General features: G+C 68.0%; 1 protein-coding gene across 7 annotated transcripts in view; it reads right to left on the bottom strand.

Moving 5' to 3' along the window:
* ADGRB1 (adhesion G protein-coupled receptor B1) overlaps window positions 1-20,650 on the bottom strand; it is a 67,378-nt gene that overhangs the window by 21,309 nt on the left and 25,419 nt on the right. For 6 of the 7 annotated variants that reach the window (XR_016236044.1, XM_070075883.2, XM_070075884.2 and 3 more), the window contains exons 14-18: window positions 20,264-20,407; window positions 19,937-20,012; window positions 19,699-19,801; window positions 18,685-18,728; window positions 3,247-3,388 (exon numbers count right to left, since the gene is read on the bottom strand). Coding sequence is in view for 5 of the 7 variants with exons in the window: in XM_070075883.2 (XP_069931984.2) it covers window positions 3,247-3,388; window positions 18,685-18,728; window positions 19,699-19,801; window positions 19,937-20,012; window positions 20,264-20,407 (509 nt within the window). In the remaining 2 variants the exon portion in view is untranslated. Of the gene's footprint in view, window positions 1-3,246; window positions 3,389-3,539; window positions 3,698-18,684; window positions 18,729-19,698; window positions 19,802-19,936; window positions 20,013-20,263; window positions 20,408-20,650 lie in introns of those variants that run through there. The other variant, XM_070075885.2, reaches the window with a different exon arrangement.

Raw genomic sequence — 20,650 nt, 5'->3', positions numbered from 1 at the left:
ACACACGCATCTGGCTGAAGCGCACCTGGGCAGGGCACCTGGCCTCCAGCTGTGCCTTCTCTGGAATGAGGCAGTCTGGCTCCCTCGGTCATCGCCTGGCACAGCTCAGGGGTCACTGCCTCCAGGTAGGCCCCTCAGATTACCCCCCGGCTGCTGGGCTCCGTGGGAGACCCAGACACCGAGCGGGGGGCGGGAGGGGTTCTCCCCAATTCCCAAGCCTCACTCCCTAACGGACGAGGTAGGGATGGCACCGCCGTCCCCCCTGGGAGCGCTGCTCGGGCCCTGCTGCCTGACGGGGCAAGGTGGGCCGACAGCCACGCCGGTCACGGACGGCCGAGTAAGTGGCTCGCGCCCGTCCCAGGCGGCTCCAGCCCGACCTTTGCGGCCATCTGCCTCTGTCTGCCCTCACTGGGCCTGGCAGCCGCTCGCCCACCTGCCTGCCTGCTCATCACTCCCGAACGCCCGGCCAGCAGGTTGTGGGGGCCGTGGGGCGGGGACAGGCAGCAAGGGTGTCAGGGCTAGACCTCGCCAGGACCTCAGGGCAGGAGCCTGGGAGGAGGCAGAACCAGGCCGGCTCCCGTGCCAAGCTCAGCGCGGCCCCAGGGCCTTCCCACATGCTCCTCCTGCTGCTATGCCCTTCCCCTGCCCTTCTCGTGGTTGGCGATGCGGCCTCACAGAGGCCCCCCACCGTGGCGCCCCGCCGTGGTGCCCCGCCCCCACCCTCTCTGGATGCTTGCCAGGGTCCCCCTGCCTGGGTCCCGTCCCGCCACGCCAGCTCCCACTCCCAAGCCCTGCACACCCCACGTCCCCCAAGGCCCTGCCCAGCGGCCACGATGCTGGGCTCTGGCCACGACTGTGCCCCGAGCCTCGTCACACGCTGAGCGCTGACCTGGCCGCCCCCAACCCCTGGCCCGAGGTCGCAGGCTGAGACAGGACCTCCAGCCCAGCGCGGGCCCAGCTGTCGGTGCATGGCGGGCTGTGAGTGGGGCCGTGAGCACAGTGCCAGGCGCAGCCCCCACAGCCCAGCAGGTGCCACCGCCCCTCCCGGGGTGACTCAACGCCAATTACTCAACCTTGCTCAGCCGCAGCCGCCCGCACGGCCACCCCGGGCCCTGCTCTGCAGGGGCTCCTGGGCCTCGTCTTGCCGCCCCCACGCCCCCAGCCCCTGCCAGGCTGCCCACCCCCAGCTCCAGGGGTGCCCACCACACGCCACTGCCTGCCCTGGCCCAAGCCCTTGTTCACCCCCCCAGTCCCTGCGGCGGCTCTGCCTGCACCCCCCCAGCTCACCGCCCCCGGCCGGCTGCTCCCACTCCTGCACAGGCCCCTCGGGCACCTGGGCCCCAGGCCTCCAGCCTGCCCGGAGCCTGCCCCAGACCCCCGCGCTGTCCATTTCCAGCCTGGGCTGGCCAGGCCACGTGAGCGCACGGTGGCTCCGGCTTCGGAGCCCCGGCCCCAAGGGATCTCTGGGCTCTCTGACGCCGAGGGGGCCCAGCGCTGAGCCCCGTGGCTCCCCACGCTCACAGAGTGGCAAGACGGCGTGCGCCAGGGCAGGCGGCGGTGAGAGCTTCGGGGTCCATGCCGGGGCAGCCCACCCCCGCCCAGGGAGGAACCCCACTGCCAGAGGCAGGAGCCTGGCCCCCGCCCCGCAGCCGCCTCCCACTCCCCTGTCTGGGACACAGGTGGGGGGCCCACGTGCCGGCTGCGCTGACGTGAGCCACAAGGCCTCTGGATGCAGCCACTGATCCCCCCCCCCCCCCGCTTCCTGCCTGGCCACTGCCCTGCTTTCTCCCCGTGGCGGGCACTGGCACAGATCAGCTCTGCCTGGAACACTCCGGCTCCCGGCCCCAGCACTCGGAGAATTCCACGCCATCAGCTGCCCCCACCCAGGCACTCGCAACCCCTCCAGCCCTAGCCTCTGTTCCACAGCAGAGGCTGCCCAGGCCCGGGGGACCGAAGGCCGGCCCAGGGTCCACACCCCAGCACGGACCTTCCCGGCAGATGCTGGCGCCCTGGGCCTCCTCACACCCCCCGGGGAGCCTGTGGCCCAGGAGCCTGCTGTGTGACCACAGTGACATCTCTGTGGAAAGTCACCTCTTCCGGGAAGCCCCCAGGGCTGGCCCACAGCCTGAGGGGAGGCTGGTGGGGGGAGGGGCTGCAGGATCGGGACCAGGAGCAGAGACCCCTGCCCAGCCCAGACTCGGCCCAGTGCCACGGCAGGAGCCCCCTCCACACGCGGGGCCCCCTGCCACTCAGTGACCTCAGGCTCCCATGGCTCTGACACCCTGGAGACCCCAGCCCAGGGCACGGCAGCCCTGCCCACTCTCCAGAGGACAAAACGGGTCCCATTCTGGAATGTTCCCCCAGAGGCCAGCGCCATCGTCCACATGGAGCCCGGGCTTCTGAGGGACAAGCCTGGCTGCCCAAACACCCAGGGGAACGAGCCTCCCCCCGGTCTGTCCTCCGTACCTGCTGCCCCTACTGGCGCTGGAGGGCTGGGCTGGGCCGGGAGGCTCAGTGGGCAAAGACCCCCAGGCCCTGTTTCCACTCCGTGGGCTGATGTGGGCCCACCTGGCCCAGGGACCTGGTTGGGGGGGGGTCTCCAGCCTTCCTGGGGCCACTGAGAGCAGCCTGGTCAGCCCTGGGCGTACACAGCGCCCAGCACCCAGCAGGCTGGCCCCAGATGCTGTTGCCATAGGAACCGGCAGCCCCCACAAAAATCACAGGCACAGAAAGGAAGCCCCTAGGATGAGGGGCCTGGGCCAGGCTCAGCAGCCGCTGCCACCCCCGGGCGCTGTCTGGGGACAGGGCCATCTCTGCAGGTCACTTGGGCTGGTAGCTCCTCCTCCCTCAGCCGGTGACCCAGAGAAGGGGCCCAGAGGGGCGCAAGGCCTTGCAGGCCTCTCCAGCACCAGCAGGTCCCACGGGCCAGCCATGCTCCCCTGGGGACCCCAGCCCCCGGAGACGCCACTCACCCATCAGTCACTTCCTGCCGCGCTCAACTCCCCACAGCCACCCACTGGGCCCCCACCCACCCTCTCCAGAGGCCGTCACCATCCCATCCGGGCCAGGGTGGCTATTGGCGCAGGGACCACCCCCCAGGCGGGGAAGAGGCCGGCCCCCTCCCCACTCGCTGACCCGAGCCACCATCCCGGGGCCTGGGGCCTGTCGCGCCAGAGAGCCCCCCCCACCCTCGCCCCGCACGCCGCCGCCCCGCCCCTCCCCCGCGCGTCCCGGCTGGGGTCTCACCGCGTCGGCGCTGAGCTGGGCTAAGATGGCGAAGGTGGACAGCCGGTCACAGAGGCAGCGCGTCCGGAGGGCGTCGAGGGGCACCGTGCGGCAGCCGCGCCACGACCAGGGCCCGAGCTGCGGGGGGGCGGAGGAGGAGGGTCTGGGGGCGGGCGGGACACGGGGTGGGGGGGAGACAGGCGGCAGCGTCAGCGGGGGCGCGGGCGGGCCCCGGCCCCCCGAGCGGCGCCCGCCCGGGCCCCCGCCCCAGCCCCGGCCCCGACCGCATCCCCGCGCCCGCGCCCGGCCCGCACCTGCGCCCGCAGCCGCGGTCCCGCCTGCCCGCCGCCGCCGCCGCCAGGCCCCGCTGCCCGGGCGCCCATGGCCGCGCTCTGCGCCCGCCCCGCCGCGCGCCGGAGCCGCCGAGAGCCGCCGAGAGCAGCCCGCGGGAGCGCGGGGCGGGGAGCGGGGGAGGGGCGGGGGGCGCTGGCCCCGCGCCCGGCTCCGAGCCCGCCCCCGCCGCCCCGCTCCTCTTGGGCCCGCGCCCTTACCCCCACCGGAGGGGGGTCGCCCCCGGAGAGCGGGGGAGGGCAGCCCCGGGGGGCGCGTAGGCGCACGTGGGCCCGGGGGAAGGTGCGGCTGGGCACGGAGCCTGCGAGGGGCGGCTTGGGGGCTCTGTAGCCCCACAGCCCGGGCTCCGCTGGAGCTGGTGACCTTGGGAGCACTCCATTCCCCACACCTGCCTGGGGGGTCTTGTCGCCCCTGGGGAGAGCCATGGCCTTTCCCGGAGGGAGGCGGCCAGCGGCTGCAGACTGCCCCCTGCTCTGACCCAGGCCCCCTCTGGCTGCCCCCTGCGCAGCTGAGCAGGCTCTGGGCGCATCAAGGCGGCACTGCCTCCTCCTGCCACAGAGCCAAGGCGCCCCCCCCCCCCCCCGCGCTCTTGTCCAGAGACTTCCACGTGCCTGTCCCTCAAGGACTGGCCGGCCTGCCCGTCTGAGGACCCACGCTGCGGCCGCAGGAGCCTCCCCTGGGAGTGGTCTGCCCCCTGGCCCAGCTCTCCAAAGGCCCACGCGTCCCTAGTAACTCAGGGCTTTGGGGACCCTGCATCCAGCCCTGTACCCTGGAGCGCTCCTGCTGCTCCCCCCTACCCCCGCCGAGACGCCAGCTGCAAGGTGCTTACCCAGCCCTGGCTCTTGCGTCCCACCCCCCAGTACCGGGGGGCCTGTGGGTCGGGCTTTGGTCACCCAGACCTGTCTCGCCCCCGTAGCCCCTGATCAGACACGGGGCTCCCGAGCTGCCCTAGCACACGTTCCCATCTCTGGAATGGGCGCAGGGGAGAGGAGGAAGTGGTGGACACTGCTCGGTATCAGCTGGCGTGAGACCCCCTGAGCATCTGCGTCCCCCCCAGGTCTCCCTCCCAGCCGCCCACCTCGGCCCTGCTCACAGCTCCCGAGGCAGAGCCGGCAGGAGGGCCCGGGGGCGGCCGAGGCTCCGCAGGCTGCCCGGGGCTGTGGGGCCCTGTGACCTGGCCCCTGTCCACCTGCCGGCCCACCCTGGGGTGCGGTGTGAGGAGGACAGGGCCAGAGCTCCCCCACCACAGGGGTCCCCCGTGTCTATAAAGGATAGGCGTTGGCCAGGGGAGGGCCGGGAGCCTCAGGCTGTGCGGCTCCCAGAGGCGTGCGGCACGGGCCCCAAGGGGCAGCGTCTGACTCCAGCAAGGGGGACGAGGCCAGGGTCCAGGCTGCCCGAGGGCGCCCCGTCCCCCATCTGCCTCCCCAGCACAGGGTGGCCCGAGGCCAAGGCCTTGGAAACAGGGCAGATCCTGCTGGCACCATCTGGGGGTGTGGAGGGGGCAGAGAGGCCCTGACCTCGCACTGAGGGCTTTCCAAGGTCTCAGGGTAGGTCTCCCTCTGCCTCCACCCCCACCTGCTCCAGGGCAGAAGCCGCTGCCCCCCCCCCCCAGAGGAGCAGACCGCGCGTCTGACCAGCGCACAGAGCCCCTGCGTCCTGGCTGACCGCAGCCCCCCAGCGCGGCTGCCACAGTGCACCTGCCAGCTGCCTCCTCGCACTGCCGAACGGCCCCGGCGGCGTCCCCGCCAGCCAGGGCTGCGCTCCGGGCCCAGCTCTGCTCCTCACACCCAGAATCCTGCCGGCCCCCCTGCCCGGAGCTGTGAGGAGGGCTCTGAGGACGGCCCCCGCAGCCGGGCAGGTGCCCAGTCACACCAGCGGGTCTGTGCGGGGCCTTGGGGGACACCACTGGCAGCCAGTGCAGGGCCCCAGGGCTAGGGGCTGCTACCCAGCCTGCTGAGGGGTGTGGGGGAGTCTGCGCCTGCAGCCACAGGGGACAGAGAGGGCACCTGCCCTGGGCCAGAGACCGGGTGCAGGCCCAGCGGCCGGCAGTGGGGGCGGCCCGGGCCAGGGCCCCTCCCCACACCCAACGGCGCCGGCCTCCTCTTTAAAGCATCCTCAGTCAGCCTGTGGATGAAGCGGCCGCCTGAAGCCACACAGCAGGCTGGTGGCAGGACCCAGATTCCCTTCCGGCCGGCGCCCTCCCCCCAGGGCAGAGCAGATCTGGGGGCCACGCCTGCTGGCCGCTGCTGGGGACCAGCAGCCGGGCAGGGATGGGGGGGCACCTCCCCATGCCTACCGGGGGGCGGCCAGAGCCCTTCCGTCCCCCTCCTTCCAACAAGACCCAGATTTGCAGCGTCCCGAAGTTTCTTCCCCGAGAATAAAACCATCCCTGCTGCAGGGAGCGGCGCCGGCAGGCCACGCACCCACGTGCGCACAGCGGCTGCTCCCTGGGGGAGGCCACGGGCCGCGTCCTGTCTGCGCCGCGCAGCTGTGGGGTATCTGGGTCAGGCCCCCCACCCTGGGCCCAGGCCTGAGGAGGCTGGGTCAGCCACCGCCAGCCCCCGCAGAGGGGGCAGTGGCCTCCCCGGGGCAGAGGAGCAGGCAGCCCTGCCTGAGCTGGGTGGGGGCCTGGGGCCTCTGGCTTCACTCAGGACAGCTCCAGCCATGGCCTGTCCCCTTCCGTGACCCCAGCACAACGCGGGGCTGCCCGGTGCGCACGGCATTCTGGGAAGGGAGGGGGAAGGCCAGGCTCCCTCCCCAGTGCCCCCACCCCCAGCTGACCATCAGCGTTCTCCTGCCGCTGCTCACCCCTGCACGGCCGCCCCCGCTGGGACCCAGCGCCGCCGGCCGCCAGCCTGTGCCCTGCCCTCATGGTCACTCGTGTCACCTGATTGACACGTGCCATGCTGGGCTCCCATCAGCCTTCCGAGGGCGGGCACTGGGCGCCTGCCCCCTATCCAGGGGTCTGGGACGCCGGCTTCCGCTAATGCACCCTGGGAGGCGGCAGGGGGCGGCTCAAGTGGTCAGGGTCCCTGCCACCCACGCATGAGACCCAGATGGAGTGACCGGCTTTGGGGGAGCCAGCCCAGCTGAGGGAGGCGCTGATGCAGTGACCCGGCAGATGGGGGCTTTCTTCCTCTCACTTCCTCTCTCTCAAGAAAGCAAAACAGTAACAACAATAACAGTACATAGCTCTCAGCTCCCCCCAACCCAGAGCCAAGGCCGTGCCGCCTGGCCCCACCCCGCCCTGCCTCCCCCTTCTGGGTTCCGCTCAGGGCAGCCCCCAACACGGACCCCCCATCCTAGCCTCTGCCACAACCTTGTTCCCACATCCCAGGTGAAGGCACCCCCACAGCGCCTGGACAGGAGAAGCCACCGAGCAGGGGGGCGCCGGGGGCACTGCCCCATCGCTGGGCCAGGCCCAGCCTGGGGCATGCCGCCCGCAACACCCCACTCCCACCTGGCGCCCCCCAGGGAACGCTTGGCCAGCCCCAGAGGGGAACCCAGGGACCCTGGGGAAGCCACTGAGGGGAGCTCCCTCCGGCCACCCAGGGCCCGGCCACCTCCCGTCCCTGGTCAGGGGGATGGCAGGGGGGTGAGCTGTCAGGGCCTGTGTGCTCCCAGGACATCTGGGGACAGCCAGGCAGGGGCGCAGCAGGAGCCCGCCCGCCGAGCCCACGAGGCAGGCGCTATTCTGGGACTGCTCTGCCGGGGTCTTCTTGGATTTGATGGGCTAATTCACACTCTGGTGTGAATGACTCATAGGGTGTCCTCCCACACGGCAGAAAGAAGCCTGGAGCAGGGAACGCGTGCCTCGGCAGGAGCGTGCGGGTGCCGGGGGGGGGGTGCCTCTGCAGTCAGGGCCTGCCAGGAGCCCCCCACCAGACCTCTCAGTGCCCCTGACCCAGCCCTGCTCCAGGGGGGACATGCTTCTGGGGACAAGCCCCACCCACCCAGTCACGCCCACCTGGCAGGCGTGCCCACCGCTCAGCCCTGCTGCTGCCTTCCCAGCCACACAGCAAGAGGGGCGTCTCCTCCCGGAAGCCTGCCCGGGTGACCAAGCTTCCCTCCTGCCTGTCCCAGGATCCCCAATCATTGCACCCGGCCCCTCGGCCAGACCCCGCCCAGCTGCTGTGTGGAGCCCTCCCCAGCCTGCGTCCTGCCTCACCGAGCAGCCGGAGATCACGGTAGCTGGCTGAGTGCCGCCCCTCGGCCCTGGCGGCCCTGTCTGCGCATGGGCCTGGCTCTTGGTGGTCCCTCTGGCACGTGCCCTCCTGTCCCGAGTCAACCTGGTCCGTCAGGGTTCCTGAGCGCGGCCTCCTCCAGCCCTGGCCTTCCAGTGCTTGTCTGGCTGCCCGTCTGGGAGAGTCCCCAGGGCTGGCCCAGCTCGGCTCCAGCTCCCCTGGCTCACGGCCTGGGGACTCAGGGCACCCTGGTCTCTGAGTTCCGCCCACTGCTGGGTTTGGACACCTGCCTTACCTGGGTCCTACCGAGTCGCAGCCGCCAGGTGAGATCCGAGGCTCCCTGGACCTGGCGTCCCCGCCTGTGGAGCCTCTGGCAGTGCCGGCTGCATCTGAGCCTCACCCGGCATCACGGGTCTGTGACCAGAGCCTCCAGGGACTCTCATGTCCCCACGAAGAAGATGCCAATCTCCTCGCTGCTGCCTGGCGCCAGCTGCCCAGAGGCAGGGCTTCCGGCCACAGGCTGGAAATCGGAGCGCTCCTGACCCGAGCACGCCCCGGCTCTGGCAGATCCTAAGGCTCCCGCCCATGCGGTCGGCCCAGCCTCATCTCTAAGCCCCGCGCCACACGGCCACGGCCTCGGGGCCCCTCCTTCTGCTCTCCCAGCCACCTGGCAGGCACCTGGCTCACAGCCTGGGCCACAAGTGGTCCGGCCTCCCACGGGGAGCCAGGGCGGGGGACAGCCGCACACTTCCCTCAGAGCTGCGGCTGCCGTGGACAGAGCCCTGACTCTCGCCACAGACGCACCGTCAGCTGCCACTGCAACCCCACCAGCAGCGATGTTTTCAGCAGTGCCGTCATCATCACATCTGTCACTGCCACGATCATTGCCGTCACCAGCGCCAGCACCTTCAGCAGTCACCAGCACCAGCCATCACCATCAACACCACCATCTACATCCCCAATGATCCCACCCGCCATATCACTGACACCACCATCACCACCAACACCGCTGCTGACACCTCTACATCACCACCACCACCACCACCACCATTGTCGACACCATCTACATCACCACCACCACCAACACCATCTACATCACTACCAACACCTCTACATCACCACCACCACCACCATTGTCTACGCCATCCACATCACCACCACATCCATTGTCAACACCATCTACATCACCACCACCATTGTCAACACCTCTACATCACCACCACCACCACCATTGTCAACACCACCCACATCACCACCACCACCACCATTGTCAACACCACCCACATCACCACCACCACCACCATTGTCAACACCATCTACATCACCACCACCATTGTCAACACCTCTACATCATCACCACCACCACCATTGTCAACACCACCCACATCACCACCACCACCACCATTGTCAACACCACCCACATCATCACCACCACCACCATTGTCAACACTTCTACATCACCACCACCACCACCATTGTCAACACCATCCACATCACCACCACCAACACCATCTACATCACTACCAACACCACTGCCAACACCTCTACATCACCACCACCATTGTCAACACCTCTACATCATCACCACCACCACCATTGTCAACACCACCCACATCACCACCACCACCACCATTGTCAACACCACCCACATCATCACCACCACCACCATTGTCAACACTTCTACATCACCACCACCACCACCATTGTCAACACCATCCACATCACCACCACCAACACCATCTACATCACTACCAACACCACTGCCAACACCTCTACATCACCACCACCATGTCAACACCTCTACATCATCACCACCACCACTGCCTACACCATCTATATCACCACCAATACCAATGATACCACCCTCCATATCACTGACACTACCATCATCACCACTATATATATATACATCACTACCAACACCACTGCCTTCACCATCCACATCACCACCACCACTGCCAACACCTCTACATCACCACCATCACTGCCAACACTCTACATCACCACCACCACCACCATTGTCAACACCATCCACATCACCACCATGACCACTGCCAACACCTCTACATCACCACCACCACCATTGTCAACACCATCCACATCACCACCACCACTATTGCCAACACCATCCACATCATCACCACCATTGCCGACACCTCTACATCACCACCAACACCAATGATACCACCATCCGTATCACTGACACCACCACCACCACCACCACTGCCATCTACATCACCATCAACACCACCACCAGCACCACCTGCCATGTCACTGACACCACCATCACCACCACTACTAGAGCCATTATGAATCCTCAGCATCTCAAGTCGTCACTATCAACACCATCAATAGCACTACCAACAATACCATCCAGACCATCACTGCCACCACCATCACTATTAGCAGCGTCACCATCGTTGTCACCTCACTGTTGCCACTAACAACACAAACACCATCATCAGTGTTACCTCCGTCGTTGACACAACAACGTCAACTTTTTGTTACCATGAAAACACAAAACACACGAGGCAACTCACTTCATAAAGAGAAAAGGTTTATGCAGCTCACAGGCTTGGAGGTTCAAGGCCAAGGTCAGGTAGCCCCATTGGTTTGGCTTCTGGTGAGGGCAGCAGAACCCTTGCGGGGGAAGGATCACCTGATGAGCTGAGAAGCAGAAGGCTCGGCCCAAACTCTGGCTACAACAACCCTCACACGGGAACTACCTTCTGAGGCACAGCCCCAGTGACACAGAGGACTCCCTGTAGGCCCATCTCAAAACACCACAGATGGAGTATCTTCCTGCCCTCTTACTGCCATTAATTTGTGAGTTTGGGGCTGGCCACCTGCACGAGTTCAGGAGCAAAATCACCCAAACCGAGGCAAACATCTTCAGTAACCACTCTTATCACCACTACCTTTACCACCATCACCACCAACACCAACACATCCCCCTATTAACAGCACCCTCACTACTGTCACCATTATCAGCATCATCACAAATGAAGTCATTACTGCCGCCTTCACCATCACTGCGACCACCAGCCCCACCAGCATTCCACCACCACCACCACCACCAACCACAGTCATTGTTGTCACCACCATCACCACCACCACCAGCTGCATCAGCATTCCAACACCAACACCACCACCACCATCAACCACAGTCATTGTTGTCACCATCACCACCACCACCAGCTGCATCAGCATTCCAACACCACCACCACCATCAACCACAGTCATTGTTGTCACCATCACCACCACCACCAGCTGCATCAGCATTCCAACACCACCACCACCATCAACCACAGTCATTGTTGTCACCATCATCACTGTGACCATCAGCCCCACCAGCATTCCAACACCACCACCACCATCAACCACAGTCATTGTTGTCACCACCATCACTGTGACCACCAGCCCCACTAGCATTCCACCACCACCACCACCACCACCATCAACCACAGTGATCATTGCTGTCACCATCACCACCACCACCAGCTGCATCAGCATTCCAACACCACCACCACCACCAACCACAGTCATTGTTGTCACCAACATCACCGTGACCAACAGCCCCACTAGAATTCCAACACCACCACCACCACCAACCACAGTGTTCATTGCTGTCACCATCACCACCACCACCAGCTGCATCAGCATTCCAACACCACCACCACCAACCGCAGTCATTGTTGTCACCACCATCACTGTGACCACCAGCCCCACCAGCATTCCAACACCACCACCACCACCATCAACCACAGTGATCATTGCTGTCACCATCACCACCATCACCAGCTGCATCAGCATTCCAACACCACCACCACCATCAACCACAGTCATTGTTGTCACCACCATCACTGTGACCACCAGCCCCACCAGCATTCCAACACCACCACCACCACCACCATCAACAACACGGTCATTGTCACCACCACCACCACTGTGACTAGCAGCCCCAGCAGCATTCCAACACCACAGTCCTTGTCCATCAACACCATGGTCATTGTCACTACCACCATCACCATGACCAGCAGCCCCGGCAGCATTCCAACACCAGCCTCAACAGTGAGCATTACCCAGCACCCGCCGTGTCCAGGGCGCAGTGGAGGTGGAGCCAGTCTTGCAGGAGGGTTCACCACCGCCTTCCCCATGAACACACGACAGCTTGAGCCCAGGAGGCCACACGGTTGCCACTGCCTGACGCATCTGACCGTGCCCACCTCTGGGCACTTCCCAGTCACCAGTCCCCACTTCTAGGTGGCTCTGCACCAAGGCCTAGAAAGGGCACGGCTGCCTCCTTGCTGGCGCGGTGTCGTCCCCGGGTCCAGTCCCACGCCAGTCGGCCGCTGTGGAGATGAGAGCCGCTGGGCGCTGCCCTCCGGCCCTGGCGGCGCTGCAGCTGAGCTTCCCGGGATGCTGGGGTTCTGATGCCAACCTCTGTGCTGTGCACACGGCAGGCAGAGGGCCGCGGGCTGTGGACCGGCGGGGCAGGGGGCTCACATCCTTCCGGGCACATCCCAAGCACAGACCTCCGCCCTTGCCCCGCCTCCTCGAGGTCGCCAAGGGCCACCTGGCTGTGAGGGGCCTGGCGGGCACCGGCCATCACCCCACCAGGACAAGACGCAGGACTGTGCACGCGGGGCCACAGTGCTGGGGCTGGCCTCTGGTCTGGACCTATCAGGGCTGGCGGCACAAAGGCCCCGCTCAGCTCTCTCCTCCCAGACCCCAGCCGGAGCCCACCTCTGCCTGCTCCCCTCCGAGGGCAGGGGGCCACTTCTGTGTCTCTAGGAAGGGGCTGGGGATCAGGTGAGGGGCAGCAGGGGCCTCCAGGCCCAGGCCTCGCATGCCGCCCACCTCTGGCCAGGGTACAGGCTCCGCAGCGCCTCTGCCCCTCTCTGCCTGGGCCTCTGCACACTCTGGGCCCCGGCGCTCCCGTCACCTCCTGCCAGTTCACCCTTCACCACTGGCCCAGGGCTCCGTCCCAGGCTGGCCCGAGGCAGTGTCCTCTGCTGTCCCCTGAAGCCGCCCGCCTCCACGTCCCTCGCACACACCCTGCCACTCAACACAGCAGCCCGCGTCAGAGGCAGACGGTGGCCCAGGCGCGGCTGCTGGAAACGACCTGAGCCCCACTTCTCCCTGCTGCCCCTCCTCCCAGGGGTGTGCGAATAAAGGCTTGGGGTGCAGGGGGACAGGCGGACAACACTGGGGCAGTGTGGACACAGGCCTGGGAGCCTGCGATGTTGGGGCAGTGCTCAAGGCTCCCAAGAGCTGGAGCAGGAGTCTGAGCCCTGAGGGAGGCAGCCGCCGGCCGGATGCCCCTCCCCCGCCAGGCCCCAGGGGGGCTGGGACCAGCCAAGCACGGGGTGGGCGAGGGCTTTCTTCTAGAACTGAGAGAGAGAGCAGGGCCACTTGGCATGCAACTGCCCGGGGGGCTCCTGCCGGGGACTGGGGGTCCCGGGTGGACATCGTCTTCCCTACGGAGGCCCTGGAGGCGGGCACCCATCTCGTCCCGGGGTGCAGCGAGGGTACTGAGGCCCAACGTGGACCAGCATGCGTGGACAGAGCCAGGGGCTCCTGAGCCTGAGGGAGGGGCCGCCCAGACCCACCAAGCCCAGCTGTGGGACCTCGGGGACTCTCCACTCGGGCACCAGCCGGGAGCTGGCAGCCGCGTCCTGGGCAGGCTGCCTGGCCTTCCCTCCCCGGAGCCGTCCCCATGACCACGAGTGGGGGAGGAGGGGCAGGACCCAGGTTTCCCTGCTGGGGGTCCTGGCAGGGGGCAGTCACTGGGGGGCTGGGGGGACTCAGGTACCCGTCCCCAGAAGGTGAGTGACGCCAGCCGGCTGGGCACCCTCTGCGCGATGGCCTGACCCTGCAGCTGGCACAGCCCTCGGGGGCCTGGCCTCTGCTGGGCGGGCAGCGGGAAATGCAGCCGCCCGGGGAGGAAAGGGACAGCCAGGGTGCTCGGACAGGATCCCTGAGGCGCAGGGACAGAGGGGCCGGGCAGGTGTGAGCCCCGGGCCAGGCGGGGCAAGGTGGCCGCCCCTCCTTGTCCCCACCCCCTCTAGGAGCTGTCCAGACTGCTAGGACCCCCACCAGCCCTGGGGAGGCCGGTGCTGGGCAGGACCCTCCTGTCCTGCCGCCCCCTCCGAGCCCTGCAGAGCGTCGGGGAGGGGGCACGGAGGGGCCCGGGCTGCAGGGGTGGCGCCCCGCCCCCCCGGAGTGATCCCGAGAGCTTCCCAGGCTGTGAATCGGGCCTTCTGTGCTGGGCCCCGCCCCCGCCCGGCCCCCTCCGCCGCCTTCTCTGTCCCCATCAGGCACCGGCCGGCGTGGGAGAAATCGGGCTGGGAACCGGCCGCTGACAGCGCCCCGGGGACCCTGCCAAGTCTCCCTTCCGCTCCCCGCCCCCTCCCGCCCCCAGCCTGGCCCCTGACTGCCCTCTCCAAGGAAACCAGGAGAGGGGGGAGGCTCTTAAAGGGACCAGGAAGCCAACCTGGCAGGGACCCCAGGAGGCTCAGGCTTGGGTCCTGAACCCCCAGGGCGGCTGTGCTGCTGTGCCAGGCGGGGCTGGGGTCCCCACAGGGGAGGGGGCCTGGCCGACGGTGAGTGCTGGGCCTCAGTCTTCTCAGCCGCAAAATGGGTTAACAAGGCCAACAAGGCTCCGTGAGTGACATGAGCCGGGCCGGGGTCAGGCTCCGTGAAGGAGCCCAGAGGGTGGCAGTGAGCTGGGCCAGCCTGGCCCAGCCCCTGCTCCGCTGGCTCAGATGGGGAGGACCACGCTGGGCAGAGGGCGCCAAGGGCCCAGGGCTCAAAGAAACCCAGCTGGCTGGACAGGGGCCGCCGGGGGACTTCCTGCGCTTCCCAGAGCCCTCGGGGGCCAGATGCTCCCAGAAACAGCTGGGTGGCAGCCGGAAGGCCTTGGCCCCCCCCCCCCACTCTGGGCCTCCGTGGCACCACCTCAGAGGGCCCACAGGGCCGAGGGCTTCTGAAGATGTGGCCAGTGCTGCCCCGTGTGTCAATGACGAGGGTCCAAGACGTGGCCTCTCCCGGGCGCCGGCCCAGGGAGCTGTCCATTCAGGACCACGGACCCAGCTCCTCGCCGCGGCAGCTCTGGTCCCACGTGGGTCCCGCAGTTCTGCACTGTCTCTGCTTGTCGCCCACCCACTCTGTATCCCCCACTCATCCATCCACCCATCCACGCACCTGCCCGTCCGTGCGTCTGTCCGTTGGTCATCCACCTCTATCTGCCTAAGTGGGTCGACCAGTCTCTTCCCAAATACGCGCCCCAGTTGCACCCAAGTCAGGGATGTAACTGGACCCTACCTGGGAATAAGGCCAAGGGCCTCGAGGGGACATCAGACTGGACCTAGCGAGGGCTGCGGTGGCGGAGCCCTGGGGACAGGGAACCGGAGCGAGGCTCCCACAAGCCGAGGGCGCAGGGACCGCTGAGAGCCGGCCGTGAGGCGCAGACGCAGAGCAGCGTCCCCGAGGGCCTTCAGTGGGACCAGGGCACTGCCCGCACGACTCGCAGAGCTCTGGCCTCCATGGGGGTCTGTGCCGGCCTCGGCTCCGCTGGCCCAGGCCGCGGGTCTGCGGTCGCTCTGCTTATTTGGTGAGGCAAGCCTAGGCCACTGAGCGCGCCCCCTTCCTCCGTGCCCACTCACTCACCCCTGCACCACCACCTCTACCCTTCCACGCCTCGTCTCACCCACAACTCCCCGCCCACGCCTGCCGGCGCCTGCTCTGCCGTCACACACCCGCACCTGCGCGCCTCAGCTCCGTTGCGCACACTTCCCACTCCTGGGGGGCATCCACCCGGCCAGAGTCCAGCCCTGCTGCCAGAAGCCCCACCACCGCCTTGCTCCCAAGGCCCCAGGCTCCACCGCACTTCCTGGGGCCGCCACTGCCCCGTGGTTGAGACCCTCCGAGCCCTGTGGTGGTCTCTCGGGCCGTGACGCTCGGGAACGCTACAAGGCCCCCTGTTCTCCCCACGTCCCTCCTGCCGCCCCCACTTCCCGGGCCTCTCGGCCACTGGCCAGGCTAGGGAGGGCTGGGGGCACAGGCCCTGGTCAGGACGGGCTGAGACGGCGGTGGATTTGGGCACGTGACTGCGGCTGGGCTGGAGGCAGGCAGGCGGCACAGAGCGGCTGAGCACACGAGCCAGGTGTGTGGGAGTGAGGGTGAGGCAGGCAGAGGCCGCGCTGCGGGGAGCAGCTCTGACTCACTGCCCCTCTGTCCACTGCCGCATGGAGCCGGAGGAGCAGGCGGCCCTGCAGGTGCATGGCGCGTCCCTCACACGTGCCAGTGGCGGCGTGACCGGGAGCAGGGCTCAGTCCAAGGTTGGGATCTGCTCTGTCTGTGACCAGGACTAAGGCTCGGCTTGGGATCACAGCTCCAGGTCTCAGCGCACGGCCACAGCTCTGCCCTCCCCGCCTATGCATCACCCACCTCACCCCTCCCCAGACACAGAGACTCCTGCCCCAGGCCCAGCACCGCACAGGCCACACCCACAGAAACCCAATGCCCTGCTCCAAGTCACCAGGCACACAGCTGGCTCCCCTGAGCTGTCCCCAGGATGGGGGGGAGAAGCCGCCCACCACTGCACAGAGCCAGGGGCAGGGTCAGCCCTCGCCCCCGCCCCGCCTCGGCCCCCTCCAGGGCTGCCCGGGTCCCCAGCAGCAAGTGCTCAGCCGGCCCACAGGCCTCGGGGGCCTCTGCTCCCCCGGGGAAAGGTGCGGAGTGGCTCCTCCCAGGCTGAGCCGTGGATGCAGTGGGGAGACAGACAGTGCTGCGGCCCCAGGAGGCCCTGGGCCTGGCACGGGGACCTGGACCACCGCAGCTCAACTGGCCGGAGCCTGGAGTGGGCGGTCCCTGCCTGCGCCTTGGGACCCTCCCCCAGCCGCGTGAGGGAGGGCAGTGGAGGCCTCGCTGACCCTCAGCAGTGCCCCGAGGGCTAACCCAGGGTCCCACGCTGCCCCCTCACTCCCACCCAGAAGCAGGGGCGGAGACTCCCAGGGGGCGGGGCCAGCATGTCCCCTTGGCCGCAACCTGGGGGTCCCTGTGGCGTGGCCGTCCATGCCAGGACGTCGGTCTTGCAGAAACAGGAGGGTCCCGAGGTGGGGCTGGGCAGGGCAGCCACCCGGGGGGGGGTCCAGCTCCACCTTCGCCCCTGAAAACTTGAGGCCGCCCACGGCGTGGGGGGCCTCGCCTTTACTTTTCCGTCAGTGCCACCCCTGCATCACCAACCCCACCCCCCCATTTCGTACCAAGAGGACCCAGAGGTGAACCAGAGCCAGGCTGGCTTCCCGGGGCCGACAGCCACCCCCAGCCCTGCTGGACTGGACCCCAGGCCCGGAGCCGGAAAAACCTACAGAATCTGCATCCAGGCAGCGGAGGTGCGAGGCCCGGCTCGCCCACGCTCCCCCACCCCACCAGGGCTGCACCCGTGGGCACTGAGCCACGCCCAGGGAACCTCTGCTCCACACGGGCCCTGCGCCCCGAGGCTGTCACACGGGTCTGTTAGCTCCTCCACCCAGGCCCCCCGGAGCACAGCCTTGTCAGTAGCTAGGATCTTGGGGGGCAGAGTGTGGGGGTGTCAGACAGGGGAGCCGACAGCTGTGGATCCCACGGCTGGTGCCACGCGGCCCCACACACAGCCTCCTGCCCACCCGCCGTGTCCTCTCAGCTCTGTATTCTGTACCCCTCCCAGCCTCACGCCGTCATCCCGACGCCTGCCCTGACCACAGGGCACACATGTGCAGCACTGCCCGCTCGCGGAAGGGGTAGGGGCCCAGGCCGGGACCACCCCTCCCCAGGGCCTTGCCCCCCAGGACCCCTGCCCTGTCAAGACCCAGCCCCCAGCTCTCAACCCCCTCCCCACGCACTGCCCCTGCTCCCCGGGGCCTCACTCAAGCCTCCGCCTCGCCCCTTGCTCCGCGCACCCCAGCCGGCCACTCCAGGCCTGGACCAGCGTCCCTGTGCTGTCGCTGGGTCATGGCGCCCGAGACTGGCCGGCACCCAGCGAGTGCTTGATGAGGACCTGGGCACATGGCAGCGGGCACAGGGCCCAGCAGCCCGCCCTGTCTGCCGTGCACCCTCCTCCACCCCGACACACACGCACGCCCACATGCACACGCACGCCCACACACACATGCCCACACCCACACACATACACGCACACCCCCCACACGCATGCCCACACACACACGCATGCCCACACACGCATGCCCACACACACACGCACACACACGTGCACACGCATGCCCACACACACACGCCCCCCCCACGCCCCCCCACGCACACGCCCACACACACGCGCGCACGCCCCCCCACACGCATGCACGCCCACACACACATGCACGCCCACACACACGCACACACACATGCACGCCCACACACGCACACGCATGCCCACACACACATGCACGCCCACACACACGCACACACACACGTGCACACGCATGCCCACACACACACACACACACACGCCCCCCCCCACACACGCGCACGCCCACACACGCACACGCATGTCCACACACACACATGCACGCCCACACACACACATGCACGCCCACACACACACGCACACACACGCACGTGCACACACACGGGCACGCACGCCCCCACACATGCACATGCCCACACACACATGCGCACACGCCTACACACACACGCGCATGTGCACGGCTCCTGAGCCCCAGCCAAGCGCCAGCACCTGGCCTGCTCTGGGGGGGACAGGCCAGGATGTCCCGGCCCCCCCCAGCCCCTCCCCTGAGCCCCATGACGCCAGGGAGGCAGGTGGGAGGTGGGCTCCAGACCTGGGCGGGGACGGCCAAGAGGACGCGGTGGGCAGTGCCTGGGCCTGGCTCCGCCTCCTGCCCCTCCCCCCCAGCCCCGAGGCTGCAGACCCAGGAGAACTTACGCGTGGGTCTCATCCCACAGGATGCAGGTCTGGTTGGTGGTGCCCTGGGGGAGAGGGAGGAGTCAGGGAGCCCGAGGTGTTCCCCCAGGCCTGGCTCACCTCCCCCCACACCGCCACGGGGTCTGGACAGCTGCTGCCCCTGTGCACCCAGGCACAGGAGTGAGCAGGGGGCGGGTGCCCACAGCGGGGCCTCAGCAAACACCCCTGGCCTGCACAGTCCCGCAAGCTGGCCCACGGGCACCAGGGCAGGGCAGGCAGTGCTCAGTGTGGCGGCCACGAGCCGGCTGCTTCCTCCTCTGCCAACCCCAGGAGCTTCGTAAGCCGGGGAGCCACGGCCCGGGCAGCTGGGAAGGACGGGTGGTGGCTGGAGGCCTGGCACCGCCCTGTCCTGGTTGGGTGACCCAGGCAACCCCCTTAGGGTCCTGGCCCCACTCCTCCAAGGCCCCCAGGAGAGCTGCTGGGTGCAGGCATCAGCGGGGCCATGGGGAGTCGGCCACCACGGCTCCCACGGCCCTGGGTGAACAGCCCGAGGACCCCCCGCCTCGTCCCAGCCTGGGAGCGGGCGCCTGTCTGGGCTCACAGCGGCCACGCCAGAAGCTTCGGGGACGATGCTCCAGACACTAAGTCCAGGGACCCCGCAGAGCGGGCTGGCTGCTGTCCACCAGGGGGTGCAGGGACGCAGGACACAGTCCCCCGGCTCTCAGACGTGGCTGAGAGGTCAGGCCATGGGAGGATGTGGGGGGCCGTGGGGGGTGTGGGGGCTGTGGGGGCCGTGGCAGGCTACAGGCCAAGGGCAGACTCGTGTCTCACAGATAGGGGGCCCTCTTGTCCCGGGGAACCAGCAGCCCCAAGGGGGCAGGCGGGACCACGGGGAGCTTCGGCAGTGGTTCAGCAGGTGCCGGGACCCCGGGCGGGCACTGTGCCCAAGCCCTGGGGTCCCCAACCACAGCTCGCACAAGGTGGGAACAGCACACACACACGCGTGCAGACACGCGTGCTCCAGAGGGCACTCACGTTGTACATGTGGGCAAACTCGATCTCCAAGGGGGTGAGCAGGGAGCGAGGCGGGGGCTTCACGGTCACCGAGATGACCTTGGAGTTCAGCACGGTCGTGTTCCTGGCAGGAGGCACAGCGGGTCACCGGGGCGGGCGGTGGGGCCGGCCTGCGCCCCTCCCAGCACCCCCCAGCGCCCCCCAGCCCGGGACAGCCCGGCCTCCCGCCGTCTCTGGCCCACCTGCCCGCCCTGCCCACCTCTGCAGGGCCAGGAAGCTGCCCAGGTTCCGGTAGAGCACGGTGCCAACCACGAATACAGAGGAGTCGTCGGCCTCTGCAAGGCAGCACGGGCAGGGTCAGTGTGCGCCGCCTGGCCAGGGCCCCACCCGCTGGGCCCCGGCCACAGCCCTGGCAGGTGGCTCCATGGGGGGCCGGAGTGGCTGCCAGGACCCGCCCTGCACTGGCCCTCATTCCACCTCCAGCCAGGGCTTCCTGGAGGAGGTGGCGACCGGACAGTGAGAAGTCGCAGGGACCCCGGCCATTCTGGGTCCCCCCGGGGCGGTGGTCTCAGCCTCCGGGTCTCACCTGCCAGCCCCGTGGAGAACACGCTCTTGGACACCGTGACCCTGTCCTCGGGCACCTTGGCCCAGTCGCCCGAGGCCCGCCAGCCCTTCATGGGGAAGCTGATGTCCGTGGCGCCGCTGGCCGGAAGCTTGTGGATACTGAGGACTGTGGGGAGGGCGGGGGTCAGAGGTCAGAGGCAGCAGCCCGCCCCCCGCCCCCGCAGGGGCTCACAGACCCCACCTCCAATGCAGGTGCTGGCCGCCCCGGGGAGGGTGGTCCCGGGGCCCAGTAGTCTGAGGATGGGCGTGGCCACAGGGAGCCTATGGCCCGAGCCCCAGCCCACCCTGCTCCTAACTCGGGGCGGTCACAGGGGCGCTCTGGGTCACTCTGTCTCCTCCAGGGCCTTGG

This window comes from Oryctolagus cuniculus, chromosome 6 (assembly GCF_051225735.1).
Source record: "Oryctolagus cuniculus isolate XC-2025 breed Fujian yellow rabbit chromosome 6, ASM5122573v1, whole genome shotgun sequence".
In the NCBI taxonomy this organism is placed as follows: domain Eukaryota; kingdom Metazoa; phylum Chordata; class Mammalia; order Lagomorpha; family Leporidae; genus Oryctolagus; species Oryctolagus cuniculus.
Note: the sequence above shows the minus strand (reverse complement) of the source record. Positions and strands in the feature narration are given on the sequence as shown.